Below are 13,251 nucleotides of genomic sequence, written 5' to 3' on the forward strand. Positions count from 1 at the left end.
TCTGAACAACTACACAATCGCTTTCGACAGTAGATAAGTTAGATATTCCTGAACCCGAATCATCAACAAGAGCTTCATTAGATACTTCCCTCATCCGCCGTACGTCCTCAATCCTTGCGAATTTCGCGTTTGGACTTATTTGCACCTTCTTTTTTTCCGTGGCTTCATAAGCTCCAATCGCTGTTTCAAGCCCTCAATTTGTAATTCTGCGCTTACTAATAGATAATCCTTCTCATCAAACCCTTTTTTCATCTTTCTAAATAGCTGGCGTTGTGTAGTCATGTTAGTTTGTTGGAGTCGATTGAACTCCCTAAACTGGCGCTCTATATCTACGCCCTTCTTTAGCGTTGACCATACAACATTGCCCTCTGAGGGCTTCTGGAGCGTTTTCTGGACTTGCTGGGTTGTAATAAGAATATCTGGACCTTGGTGACGTGTGCGGTTGCTATTTTCAAGCAGAAGAGGGCTAGCAAGGGGCCTAGCGACATTTAGGGGCCATAGACCACTTGTATGCCAACCAGACTTGATATTTTGAGCCGTTAGGGCCCTCTGGCGTGCTCTGGCGTAACAGTGCATAAAATTATGCTTGCAAATAGGTGCTGAATCAGTTAATAGGGTTAAAAACCCGACCTCCTTGCGATATGCCGTTTTCATAGCTGAGAACACCCCAACATCGAGGGGCTGAAGGACATGAGATGAGTGGGGGGGTAAAAATAATAAGTATATGTTGTTTTGATAGCAAAGAGACATAAAAGTATCAGTTGTGTGACTACCGTGACCATCCAAAATAAGTAAACGAGTGTCTGAAGGGTCCTGAGGAAGCGTAAGGGGTATAAAAACGTCTTCAAGCCATTTGATAGCTATCGTATCGTCTGTCCAGCCCTTGGGAGATGCCTTGAACCACCAGTCCTCGAAGTCCTGAAGATTTTTATCAGGGAACCACTGCTCTTGGACGTCCTTGCCCTTGAAAATAATCAGTGGGGGTAAGGTATTGCCGAGGGCATCCACACATTCCAAAATTGACGTCCACGCCCTCGAACCAGGCTGTTTCTGGTGTATTGCGCGTAAGGTAGCGCTCCCGACAACTAACCCAGAGCCCCCTTGACCCTCCATAAGGCCATGCTCATCCATATTATACCTGCATTGCGGCTTAATCGCTTGAATTGCAGGAATACGTAATTTTGAAGCAAACCAGGCTTGGATTACCTCGGTAGACGCGCCATTGATACGCTGAGAGTCGATACGGCGTTGGTTTTTAGTCTTTAGTGCTGGGTGACGCTTTAGAAAGGCTTCCAGCCAATTCTTGCCAAGTGGTTGGTGGTCACCTTTGAGGGCTAGGACGCGCTGCGCGTGCGTTGGGGCTAGTCCAAGGGCTTCCTGGACCAAAACCCAGTCTGCTAAGTGTTTTTCTTGCACTGGAGATAGCCTCTGCTGGCTAGCAGAGGCCTCGCGACTTGATTCAGCGCCTTGAAGTCTGTCGATAAGTGTAGTCCTTGGTATACCCCAATCCAGGCCAGCGCGTCGCACAGATTTACCATTTGCGACGTCTAGAACGGCGGCAGCGAGGTCGTCTTCCGTATATGAAGGCATTGATAGCAGATCAGATTGAATACTTGGAATAAAGTCAATTGAAGCAAAAGTGGTTGAGAAATAAAAGGATAATGTAAATAGCGGTGTGGTTATTGTTGGGGTTTACAGGGGTGTCGGAATGGGGGTGAAATACGTTAATTAACCTACTATAGACTGACAAGCTTGATACTATCTCAATGCGAAAGATTGCTGGCTTTTTCGGGAACGCTTGCCCTACCTGCAAGGCTGCTGGTAAAAAGGCTAATCGTAAGTAATTAATTATTTATATATCGATATAAGACCGATTGCTAATCGATTGGCTCTAGAATGCCCCCCTGAGAAGAAGGACAACGCTAAGGGCTGCCTAGTCTGGCAGCACTTCTACGACGATATCCCCTCTGTTGCTCCTATAGCCTAAGGAAGTGAGTAAAACCCATTTGATATTGTCTGATATAGCTGAAGTCAACGGTTGGAAGATTAATATTCTATTGATCGAATCCTAAATCTCTAGTAAACTAGAAACATCGATACCTCTATCCCGTAACTCTTCAATAGCTTTAGAAACTTCTATAGCCTTAAGCTTATGATTAAGCTTTCGTTCAGCTAAAGCTTCCTCTCTTTCGTCGTTCTCAATACGTAACCGTCTTGCTTCTTCCGCCTCGTAACCGATCTCTAAACGATTAGAGATCGGTTTCGGAGAAGATTCTGATAACGATAGCTGAATCCTTGGAGGTGACGAAGGTGGATCGTTTGGAATAGGTTCTGTTAGCGGTAAAGGCTGTAGAGTAGAGCTAGATAGTTGACGTCGAAGAAGTTGTGATCTAATTAGTCAGCAACCGATTGATAATCGATCTACGATCGATCCACATACCTCTTCGCTCGTTTCGGCCTATGGATATTCGACGCCGACTCAGACGGGGTAGGCGAAATGGAACGAATAGAAGAAGTCCCCGAACTTGTGATATCTGAAAATTGAGATATTTCAGCTAAAGTACTATTATCAAGCCGTAACGACGTTTGCCCTTGGGGTGGCTTTTGATTCGTAGTAGACGAAGATTTCCGGGTTAACCTAAGCCCTCGATCTCCTATCGATCCAGGATCGATTAGTGATCGGTTATTACTCGAATATAGGATAAACTTACTTGATCTATTTGCAGACCTTGCCCATCTATCCGAAAGTGTGTCTGGCCTATACGAGAGGGGCACATGGTAAGTATTAGAGGCCTGGATTGAGTCAAGGTCGTTACGGTCAAGTTGACGAGAACTATAGATCGATTAGTAACTAATATTGACTTGGGGTTCGGGTTTTTGGGTGCTCGTTTTCGTTTCTTCCGGTTTCAGACGAGTTATGTAAGCGCGTTCTTGAAGGGTATTTAAGACCTTATGTACATAGTCACTCTCTTGAAAAAAAGATAGGAATTCAAGCGGCCTTTTCCACAGTAATCTGAACCAATTTCTCTTTACTTGGACAGGCATTCAATGTCTGACGTACCTGTTGAGGTACTTTCTGTTCCCCTATAGATCTGATTGTGCCTGTTGAGGTGATTGTTCAAGGGCCTGTTGAGGTTTCTTTTCTTCCCCAGCCTGCTGAGGCTATAGTTGTTCGTACCTGTTGAGGTACTTGTCGTTCCGATCAGGGTAAGGAGCTCTTGATCTTGTTATTTCTTTCTACCTCCCGGATAGTAAGGTCTTGTTGAGGATCTTGTTATTCGTTGCCATCATCTTCACACCTTAAACCTGCGGGTGGTTTCACTGCCCGTCGTCAATATCTAATTAAAGTTTCTAGTAACTTACTTTTCGATAGCTGTTGCCCTTGCAACATAGCGCCCACCCCAATCGTAACTCCGCTTATGTTGGACCTCGGCGGGGTTAGTTGAATCACACATCGATTCCCAATCGATCTTATCTATCTTCGAATAGATAAAGTTTAAACCACAGCGGATTGTAGGGTAGTTCTTATGTTTTACCCATGCTTTAATTGCAGTATCCTCAACATGGTTATACCCAAACTCGTGCCATCAATCTATAGTCGATTAGTAATAGATTATTACCCGATCTTATTAAATAACTTACGATATATAGCGTCAACGAGAACATCATAGTCTTCGGTAGATTCGACATATAGAAGCTCGTGCATTATATAGAATAATGAGTTTGGGCCATGGTGCTACGTATCGTTAGTTAGTAATCGTTCTATGATCGGTCTTACTTTAGTTAACGATCGATCACGTACAGTTTTGCCAATAACTCGTTCGACACCACGGGTAAAATGGACTTTACAGTAACGGATAGTATGAGCAACATGCCAGCGCCAGTCGTGTTCAGGGTTCTGTCCAATATCGCTTAAATAGCAACCTAGGCCTACCACATAGATAGATTAGTAATCGATTACAGATTAGTCACAGATTAATCCATACCAACGAGGAGCTTATAGTCTTGATCGATCATAAATCCAATAAACCCTCCAGGGATATTAGAAAAATGCTGCCATCGAATAGTATATCCGAATTTACGTTCTAGTAGTAGTTGTATCTGGTGGAACATGAAGTAACGTCCCACACCCACATCCGGGACACCCCCACATGTGGGACACCCAAAAATGCCTCATCAACACCGCTAGCCTCTAACTTCAACCTCTTTTTTCTTTACCAATACCAATTCAATCGTTACAGAATTTTACGTACGTCTTCTTTATACTAATATGAGTCAATATACCGAAGATGATATTTATCGAGCTCTTCAAGCAATAGCTACCGGTCAAAGCCTCCGAAAAGCAGCATATGAGCATGGTGTCCCAAGGTCTACTCTTTCACGACGGATTCAGGGAGCCCAGTCAAGAGATATAGCCTTCGCTGACTACCAGAGGCTCTCTCCAGCCCAGGAATCTCATCTGGCTGAATGGGTTCGAATCCAGGCTGCCCTAGGCCTCCTACCAACCTATCAACAGCTCAAAGACTTCGCCGAGCGTATCCTACAGATCCACGGAGACACCGAACCACTTGGAAAGAACTGGGTCCAGGCTTTTATCAAGAGGAACCCTTCAGTCAAGGTCCAGAGAAGCAGAGCTATCGATTCCCAGCGTATTAATGGAGCCTCAGCTAATGTGATCAGGCAATGGTTCAAATACCTCGCTATCCCTGAGATCAAAGCTATTAAGGCCTCGAATCGATACAATATGGATGATACAGGTATTCTAGAAGGTAGAGGATCAAATGTTCTTGTTCTAGGATCATCTGAGACTCGTTCTATACGGAAGAAACAGCCTGGATGTCGAGCTTGGACATCTCTTATAGAGTGTATCTCTGCGACTGGTACTGCACTACCCCCACTTGTGATATGCAAGGGGAAGTCTGTCCAGCAGCAGTGGTTTCCTCTGGACTTGACTCCATACGAAGCCTGGAGATTTACAGCAACAGAGAATGGGTGGACGTCAGACTCTACGGCTATTGAGTGGCTACAAAAGATCTTTATTCCTTTGACTCAACCAGAGGACCCTGAAGAGACTAGGTTACTTATCCTATATGGGCATAGTAGCCACGAAACGACAGAGTTTATGTACCTCTGCTTCATAAACAAGATACACTTGCTTTTCTTGCCGCCACACACATCCCACGTTCTCCAGCCTCTCGATCAGTCAGTCTTTGGACCCCTCAAGGCAGCCTATAAGAAGGAGCTTGGTTACTTTGACCGATGGAATACTACTACTGTCGTAGAGAAGAGAAACTTTCTCCTCTGGTATATAAAGGCACGTCTAGCAGCATTGACCGCTAAGAACATTATCAGTGGATGGAAATATACTGGTCTCTGGCCTTCGAGCATAGCTAGACCCCTTATGAGCCCCCTGCTCCTTGAGAATACGTCAGCACCAATCAGACAGCCTAGTCAGACTTGCAAAGGGTACTCTGATAGTAAGGGTAGTCAGGACTGGGCGTTAGAGACATCAGCAGTAGCCTGGTTAACGCCTAAGAGGAGAGATGAGCTCCAAGATCAACTCAGCTTATTCAGCAAGCTTGATAGTGATCCAAATACCCAGCGGCTACTCTTTCGGAAAGTTCAAAAGGGCTTTGATGAGAAGGACTACCAATTAGCTGTCGTACAGCGAAAGATTGAGGCAATAGAGGCAGAGCTTGAGGCTAGTAGGGCTAGGAAGCGGAGGAAGGTCAAGATGAGCCCAAATTCGAAGTTTACTAATATCAAGGCTATTCGGAAGGCTCAAATCGAGGCTGGTGAAATTGAGGATAGTACATATAAGTCTAGCGAGTCTGAAACCCCTAGTGACGGTGAAAGCTGTATTGTAGTCGCATTAGAATAAGTGTAAAAAAAGGTTGAAGTTAATGGTTATAATATACAGTGTCATTTTTAGGGCGTCCCACATGTGGGGGTGTCCCGGATGTAGGTGTGGGACGTTACCTCATCTCATTATCAAGGATCCAGGGCCTCAGTAGTCCAACAAGTGGCTCCATCTCAGCGTTCTGTATTGATTAGTGACTTGCTCTACAACATGCAAGGTCTACCTAAGCGAATAGCCTAAACCAGTAGGACCCTGGCTACTCCCAACGGCTTTTAGGTGCCACACGTGTAGAGGTGAAAATCAAATCTGGAGATAAATGTATGCACCAGGAATAGGTGCCAAGCACTGAATTATGTGCCCATCATCTCCGGGTCTCTCCATGATTTACTCTTTTGCCTGGTCAAGTACCTGTAGCGGGGACAGACTACTAACGAGCAAGCCGCAGGAATTGGCAAGACAGCCGTTCAAATAGAAGGTGAGGTTGATCACATTAAGTACATATATTGGATTCTCCGACAGACAAAATCGAAAGGAATAGCCATGTAGCTATTCGTCAAGCTGCAAAGAACTAGATCAACAAGATCTTCATTACGACATGCCAAACCCGGTTGTCGCAACCCTTGTCAAATCCCGTAGGATTTCCTCATGCAGAGGACCAGCAAATGAGCCGCACGTGCTCGTCGTGTCGGCACGGGGGACACTCTACTGCGGCTACTATGCACTCTACTTTTAAAATCCATTATTAATAGATGCCATGGCCGCGCCACCGGGTCAATCTGTGATTCTTTGCAGAGAAAATCGAATCTTTGCCCGCCGGCGAATTTCTTTCCACCAAGTCGTCGATGTCGTCATTTGCCGCCGTTATGGAGTTTCCCAAGCCGTTCGCAGCAGCAGCAGAAACACTCACTTATTCTACAATACATAGGCGCTCTTCATTTTCTACAGTCTTTTCATCACCCTGGCCTCTTTCCACGGACTCGGAAACCACGCGGCGGACTTGACACTCAAGCAGTTCGCAACGTCGACGAAATGGGAGCTCATGGGCCAGACGAGCAACATCCTGGCCATCGCCACGAGGAAGAGCTCCGTTGCCGTGTTCTTGATCCGCATCGTCAACGTTAAGTGGCACAGGTGGATGCTACACGGCTGCATCATCACCACGAGTGTCGTCTGCGTCTCGTGCATCATTTTCATGTTTACGCAATGCACTCCGGTTGAGGGGATCTGGGATCTTCGTGTCAAAGACACGGTCTGCTATTTCAAGTTTACTACCAACGCAATCTTCTCGGGGTCCTACACGGCGGCCATGGACTTTTGGTTGGCGGTAGTACCATGGTTTGTCCTGTGGAATTTGAGGATAAAGCAAAAGGAGCGCTTGACCATCTCCATCGGTTTGTCTCTTGGTTTCCTGGCCGGCATCTGTGGTATAATACGCGCAGTCGAGCTGAACGCCATCTCCGCGAAATCTGATTACCCCTGTAGGTTCACCCGCAATCTCGTTCAGCGAACCAACACTAACACTACAACCAAATAGTCGCTACAGTCCCCATCCTATTTTGGGGTTCCACCGAACTCCTCGTCTGTCTCCTCTGCTCCACCCTTCCCGGCCTCCGCCCCTTCTACAAGAAGATCACCGGCGGCAACAGTTCCATGGACCCCTATTCCAAGAACCCCAAGTACGGCAACTCGCGCAGCTTCTCAGACAACCAGTGGCAGAACATCAAATCCAGCGGGGAACCCAACAATATCAAGCTGTCCGAGTGCAGCAACTCATGGGGCGCGGCGACGACTGTCGGGGGTGGAATTAAGGACGACGGCGCGAGCGATGACAGCGCTTTGGGTTCATGGAGCCCCGGGCCAGATCTAGAATGCGGGACACCCAGGAGCGGAATCGCGCGTACTATGCAGGTTGATGTGGCATACACAAAAATGAGGGTGTAAGATAGGTGGATGGCCGGCTGGCCGGCACGCTGAGACAAAAAGAGGGATGCCCATTATTAGACATCTCATTTAATATGTGACTACAAAACGATTATAGATGGTTTACGGAATATCAGGATAGAACTTGGAATCCAAGCTACCAATTTCAAAACCAATAGGCGGCATGCACGTTCGCTGGACGGACCCTGAACCGCACGTCAATCCTATACCCCCTCAGTCGTCGTGAACCAAGTCGGACGCGAGCCCCTGGAGATACCCAGCAACTGATTGCGGCCCATATTTGTCGTCCATGGAGCCTATCTTGCGCTAGAGGGATTATTTTCAGGAGACAGAGATCAAGAGCAGGTTTGCCTTGAGGAGACACTGGCAAAACAGTGCGAACACCCAGCTGGAGGCAGAAAAGTAATGTACTTGAGTGATTCGGACTTCATTGACACTCAAAGCACCTCCCGAGTCGCCTTCAGAGTTACTCTCAGAACATGATGATGTCCAATGCCGCGCAAAGATGGAGAGCTTGAAGTAACTGGAATGAGTCCCAAGTGACGCGAGCAAATTTCGCCAATCCCTCATGGACCATGGCTGGCTGATTGCGGCGCTAGTATAACTCCACTTGGACGAAGACGAAATCGACCGTCAAAGTCGTTGTTATCCACTTCGGGTAGAGCGGATATGCTCCGGTGCCTCTTCAATCCTAGCCGCTCTAGGGCCGGGTGTAGGCGGAAACAAGCCGGTAGGGAGCCGCACCGAGTCGCGATGGGTCTTTGGTGGTTCCGTCCGAAGTCTTGTGCAAAAGTGGTTACAAACAAAACCTGACGAAGGCATCCACTATTAGAGCATATACTGGCCGATGTATTCAACTAGTCTACCATCCATGTCAGGCCAGATCCCACACGACAAGGCAGTCTGCCCAAAAACACAATACTCACAAGCGTGATAACTGTGCTTATCAATGCCAAGTTAGTGTCTTTTTCTTCTTCTTTTGGACTGTGGATAGAGTTTAAGTGCGTTTACCCGCGGGGAAAACATGGGTTTGCCTATTGGACCAAAGGCAGCATTAAAATCTCCTAAGCTAAAGAATTAACTCACAGCCTGGGTATCATCAAAATTGAGGATATGAAAGGCTAATTCAATTATTATGCCATCTTCATAGGTACATAATCAAGTAGGACCTTGGGCAAAGGAAATGATTTGCCGCTATGACACAGCATCCACGAGCCTGTACTATTAAAGAGGATAATATTTTACACCGAAAATACAACAAGGTTCTGCCCTGGCCAAGTCAAGGCAGCAATAGGACCCATAGAAGTTACGATGCCATGCTGAAAGTCATCCTCTACAATCCGTTGAAATTTGTAGCATCCGCCGGGACTCAGAGCATCTCATCAATTTGATGACGCATCTTATTTGAAGTGATTGCGACAAATGAAAGAACATGGGGCTGCTGGGTTGGGGCAAGGGTTGGACTAACCTCACCAACCTCACCACTCCTCCTTGTTTGGTTGGTGATTAAATTAGTAAGCAAAACGCGGGTGATTTTGACCAACCAGTGCTCCTGGCGAAGTTAGTTGAGGTTGGTGAGTTTTTGGTTGGATTTACTGCCAAAAGATGAAACAGGAAGATAGTAGGAAAGTTAGAGATCAATGAACTACTCTGCCCTACCTGAGACCACTCGGTGATAACTAGTAGGGACGCCTGTTACTCCCCTTCACTCTGTAATATTGCCTTCAGCCTCACCTTACCCTGACACAGGCATTTTGCAGAGTCTGGAGAATGGTGACGGTATTAGTGTATTTACACGCTAACCATAGCTCACCAGGTTGGCATGGTGACGCTGTTCCGACCCTTGTGCTGGGGATACTTTTGGTACACGTCGATAGCGCAGAAAGAATTACTTGACAGGAAAGACGTACAGCTCAGACTTGGCTAAGAACCAGCAGGTGTATAGCAGAAAGTAGAGTGCAGCTCATACGGAGCCACGAATCCCGAATACGCTTCAGAGCAGAATTCTCAAAGCGGGATATACAGGCAACGAATAATCGAGTATATGGCATACACTAATTTAGAGGATTAGATAGGCACTATTTCACTTGCATTTATACAAAAAGCACTTGGGAATTGTATAGTATGCACCTGTTAACGGGTTCTACACCTTTCAAGCACAAGGCCAACTACCATTACACGTGGACCCGACCTTAATTAAGCTATGCCTTAGGAAAAAATGACATCAAATATCGGTGGAATTCATGTAGAGACGCAGCAGAATAGATTAAGTGACCTTGCAAGTTCTTCGGGGGCAGCCGCAACTATACATGCATGGTGTGGGACGTCGTCCACTTGGCTTAGGCTTCTTGAGAGCCCACGCCTCCTGAGCACCAAATTATCTTCGAAATGTCGCTCCAAAAGATCATTGTCTTGCAGATTGATCCATAACCATATCTTTTATAATTGAGCCAGATCCACTGTTCCAAAGTTCGGGCGCTCTATGAGAGCTTCCATTCAGCCACTGTAATTTTAAATAGGCGAGCATCAAGCCAACCAGATACCCGCATTAGTTTAGTCACGTCAAGAGTGTTTTAACCGTTTCATGAGTTTTGAAATCACGGAATCCCGAACTTCGTCGGCGTTGAAATGATGAAAGTGTCACAATTAACAAGGGCTTAGGGCTGAGCCGCATAGTGCTGACAATTAACCATGACATTGATTCTCTCTTAGCGCGTGTTGAGGAAGCATCGTACTTTCATGTGTGAGAGTAGATAAGCCATTGTAGGATAAAGGTGTAATTTTGTTTTTGATTGCTACGTACCAACATTCATCACCTGTAAGAGGTGCTAAGCAATTCGCGTGGTGTCATATAGTGAACGCTCACTGGAAATCAACGCAACTTGCCCATTCTTATGGGTAGCCGTCCGAAATAGTGCTTGTAATCATAATATATTCGTCTTACGTCATGAGTCCACTCCTACAGTCCATCAATCCTACTTTGAGTGTGTGGTTGTTGTAAGTATGACCTCATAGTTCGTCCTTCGTCTCCTTCGTTTTCTGCTTGGCTGCCTCAGATCCAGCGCCTAGTTGGCTCATAACCCACTGGTAGCCGTCACTAACGGCAGTGCTGATCTTGGCAAAGGCAGTATCGACCGGACCGTTCGTGCCGTATTTGAAATATGTGTACTGCTTGCGAGCCAATGCCTTCAACTCATTCAACTTGGAGCCCTGGGAAACTGGGACGCCATAGCTGTCAAGATAAGTTTTAAGCTCACTCTCAGTCCACGTATCAAATGTACTCTTCTTGACAGCCTCGGTGGCCTCGGTGAGATAACTCGTAGCAGAAGCGTACATATCACCACCGACACCTGATGCAGACGCATACGCAGATTGGGCGGCTGTGACGAGATCCTCACGTGTGGAATCAGCATTCTCAGCAGTCTTCTTGGCCGTCGCATCGCCGGTGCTGAGAAGATATTCCTTCAACTTGGCGAAAGAAAGATCGTCCCAACTCCCCGCGTTAAAGCCGTTTACAGCTTGGTGCGAATTGCGGCGGACCAAAGCACGGAGCTCGTCAGTCTTAGAGCCATGGGGGACGGGAACATTGCGAGCATCCAGGTAAGCCTTTAATCGACTCTCGGTCCAAGTGTTAACCGCCTCATTGAAAGCTTCTTCGACAAGGAGGGAAGCACTGTCGGTGGCCTTGGCGTATTGGTCTCCGACACCGCTGGTGGCGGCATCAAACGCGCTGGAGGCAGTGTACGAGTACGAGTCTCCAAGTAGGTCCGCACGATGCTTGCGGACAAGAGCACGCAGCTCGTTGATCTTGGTACCCTGAGGAACTATGATTTATTAGGCATGGCGTAACCGCCCAGGAGAAGACTGCTAACGTACCAGCAATGGCGTTCTTATCACAAAACTCCTTGAGCTGAGACTCGCCCCATGCATCAATGACCTTGTCAGTCAAGGTCGCATAAGCAGCATTAGCACTGGCTGAAGCGGAGGCGGCTTGGTCTTGCGTCTGAAGGTAGGCGAGGCGCGAGTTACGGCGGACAGAGGCGATCAACTTGTCACGACTGCTGGGCTGAGGGGCGGGGAAACCATGAGTATCGAGCCATTCCTTCAGATCGGACTCTGTCCAAGTATCGTACAGCCAATTTCCGGGATACGATGTGGCCTCCCCAGCCTTAGCGGCAACAGTCTCGTAGTTGGAGCGGGCTTTCTGGAGAAGAGTATCACGGTGGCGAGGTTGGGGAACTATGCTTCGTCAATTTCAGCTGCGCGCCCCAATGCTCGTCAAACTTACCAGGAATGCCATTTTTGTCGGCGAAAGCTTTGAGTTGGCTCTCGGTCCAAGAATCCAGAATCCAGTCCTTGACGCTTGACCATGCACCTTGAGCCTTGTCCTCGGTCTCATACCAGGACGACTGGACTTGAGAGACAAGGTTTTCCTTGGTTGCAGCAGCACCATCCTTGGTCTCAATGCCCTTCTGCTTCAGGTACGAAGTGAGCTTTTCCGTGTCCCACTCTCTGTATGGGGAAACGGCATAGTTATCCCAATTCTTCGCAATTGTGTCCTCAAGTAGCTTGCGATCGGCGGGAGAAGGATAGGGAATCTCGTGGTCGGATAGCCATCGCTCAAGCTCGGTCTCGTGCCATTTGTTGTACGCTGTATATCAACTTGTCAACAATTGTTGGGGTCACAGAGCTTGGGCTCATGGCTGTTAATCGTGGATCATATGACGCTTAAACAACGTACCAGCTTTGTTTGACCAAATGCTACCAACAGCGACATCAGTCGCCAGGGTGATGGAGAGAATGGTTGACAAGAGCTTCATGATGAAGGTTGTCGGAGTAGGTATTTCAGGTGTTCTACTACTCTGATGGCGGTTTGATGGTAAGGCACAAGAGCAGAACCAATTCAATGAAAGAAGAAAGTTGAGAAGTGGGTGAAGGACGGGAGGAATGTGGATGATTTTGTTTGAGCACTCGACAGCTGGGAGGAGTTTGGGCCAGAGCTGTGGCTGGAATTGGAGAGGCCCTGGGCAACCATTCAAAAATGCATCACGTCACTGGCTCTTGCGTTTGCGGTCAAAGGCTTGTCACACTCTCCCAGAATTTTACTACTCTGAACAGCTCAGACTGCACGCACCGATCGGCTAGCGTAGGGAAAGTGTACTTACTAGGTACGAGTAGTATGTAGGTAGCTTTCCGGGGCTTCTGTGCATAGTTTGGCAAGTTTGTTAAGGGTGATGACGTCGTGATACGCCTCTTTCAAAGCACGAAATAGACATCTAGCCACTAAGGAAAAGCGCCCCTAGGCCAAATCCGTGGTTTCGTCCCTCTAAAATCTCGATCGTTTTGTCTTACAGTCTGGAAGCTGCGTGGAGCTGAAGGGGCCATGGGGCATCAAGGAAAGAACTCTCCGGTGATGTCACAACGAGGAAGGCACGCGTCAAAGTGCCATC

The 13,251-nt window shown here is 47.3% G+C and overlaps 2 protein-coding genes across 2 annotated transcripts; one reads left to right on the plus strand and one right to left on the minus strand.

Annotated features, from left to right (window-relative positions):
* Positions 1–6,788: 6,788 nt before the first annotated feature.
* BCR38DRAFT_299344 (uncharacterized protein) lies at positions 6,789–7,522 on the plus strand (the record flags this gene model as incomplete). The annotated part of the gene is made up of 2 exons (XM_040854534.1): positions 6,789–7,338; positions 7,395–7,522. Coding segments are annotated over 2 exons (678 nt in total), but the record flags the coding sequence as incomplete, so codon positions are not given.
* A 3,288-nt stretch (positions 7,523–10,810) lies between these two features.
* BCR38DRAFT_461168 (uncharacterized protein) lies at positions 10,811–12,621 on the minus strand (the record flags this gene model as incomplete). The annotated part of the gene is made up of 4 exons (XM_040862494.1): positions 10,811–11,625; positions 11,678–12,040; positions 12,090–12,452; positions 12,543–12,621. 4 exons carry the CDS (start codon positions 12,619–12,621, stop codon positions 10,811–10,813), a joined length of 1,620 nt encoding a protein of 539 aa, XP_040710671.1.
* Positions 12,622–13,251: the final 630 nt, after the last annotated feature.

The sequence above is a fragment of the Pseudomassariella vexata genome (assembly GCF_002105095.1).
Source record: "Pseudomassariella vexata strain CBS 129021 chromosome Unknown BCR38scaffold_19, whole genome shotgun sequence".
NCBI lineage: Eukaryota > Fungi > Ascomycota > Sordariomycetes > Amphisphaeriales > Pseudomassariaceae > Pseudomassariella > Pseudomassariella vexata.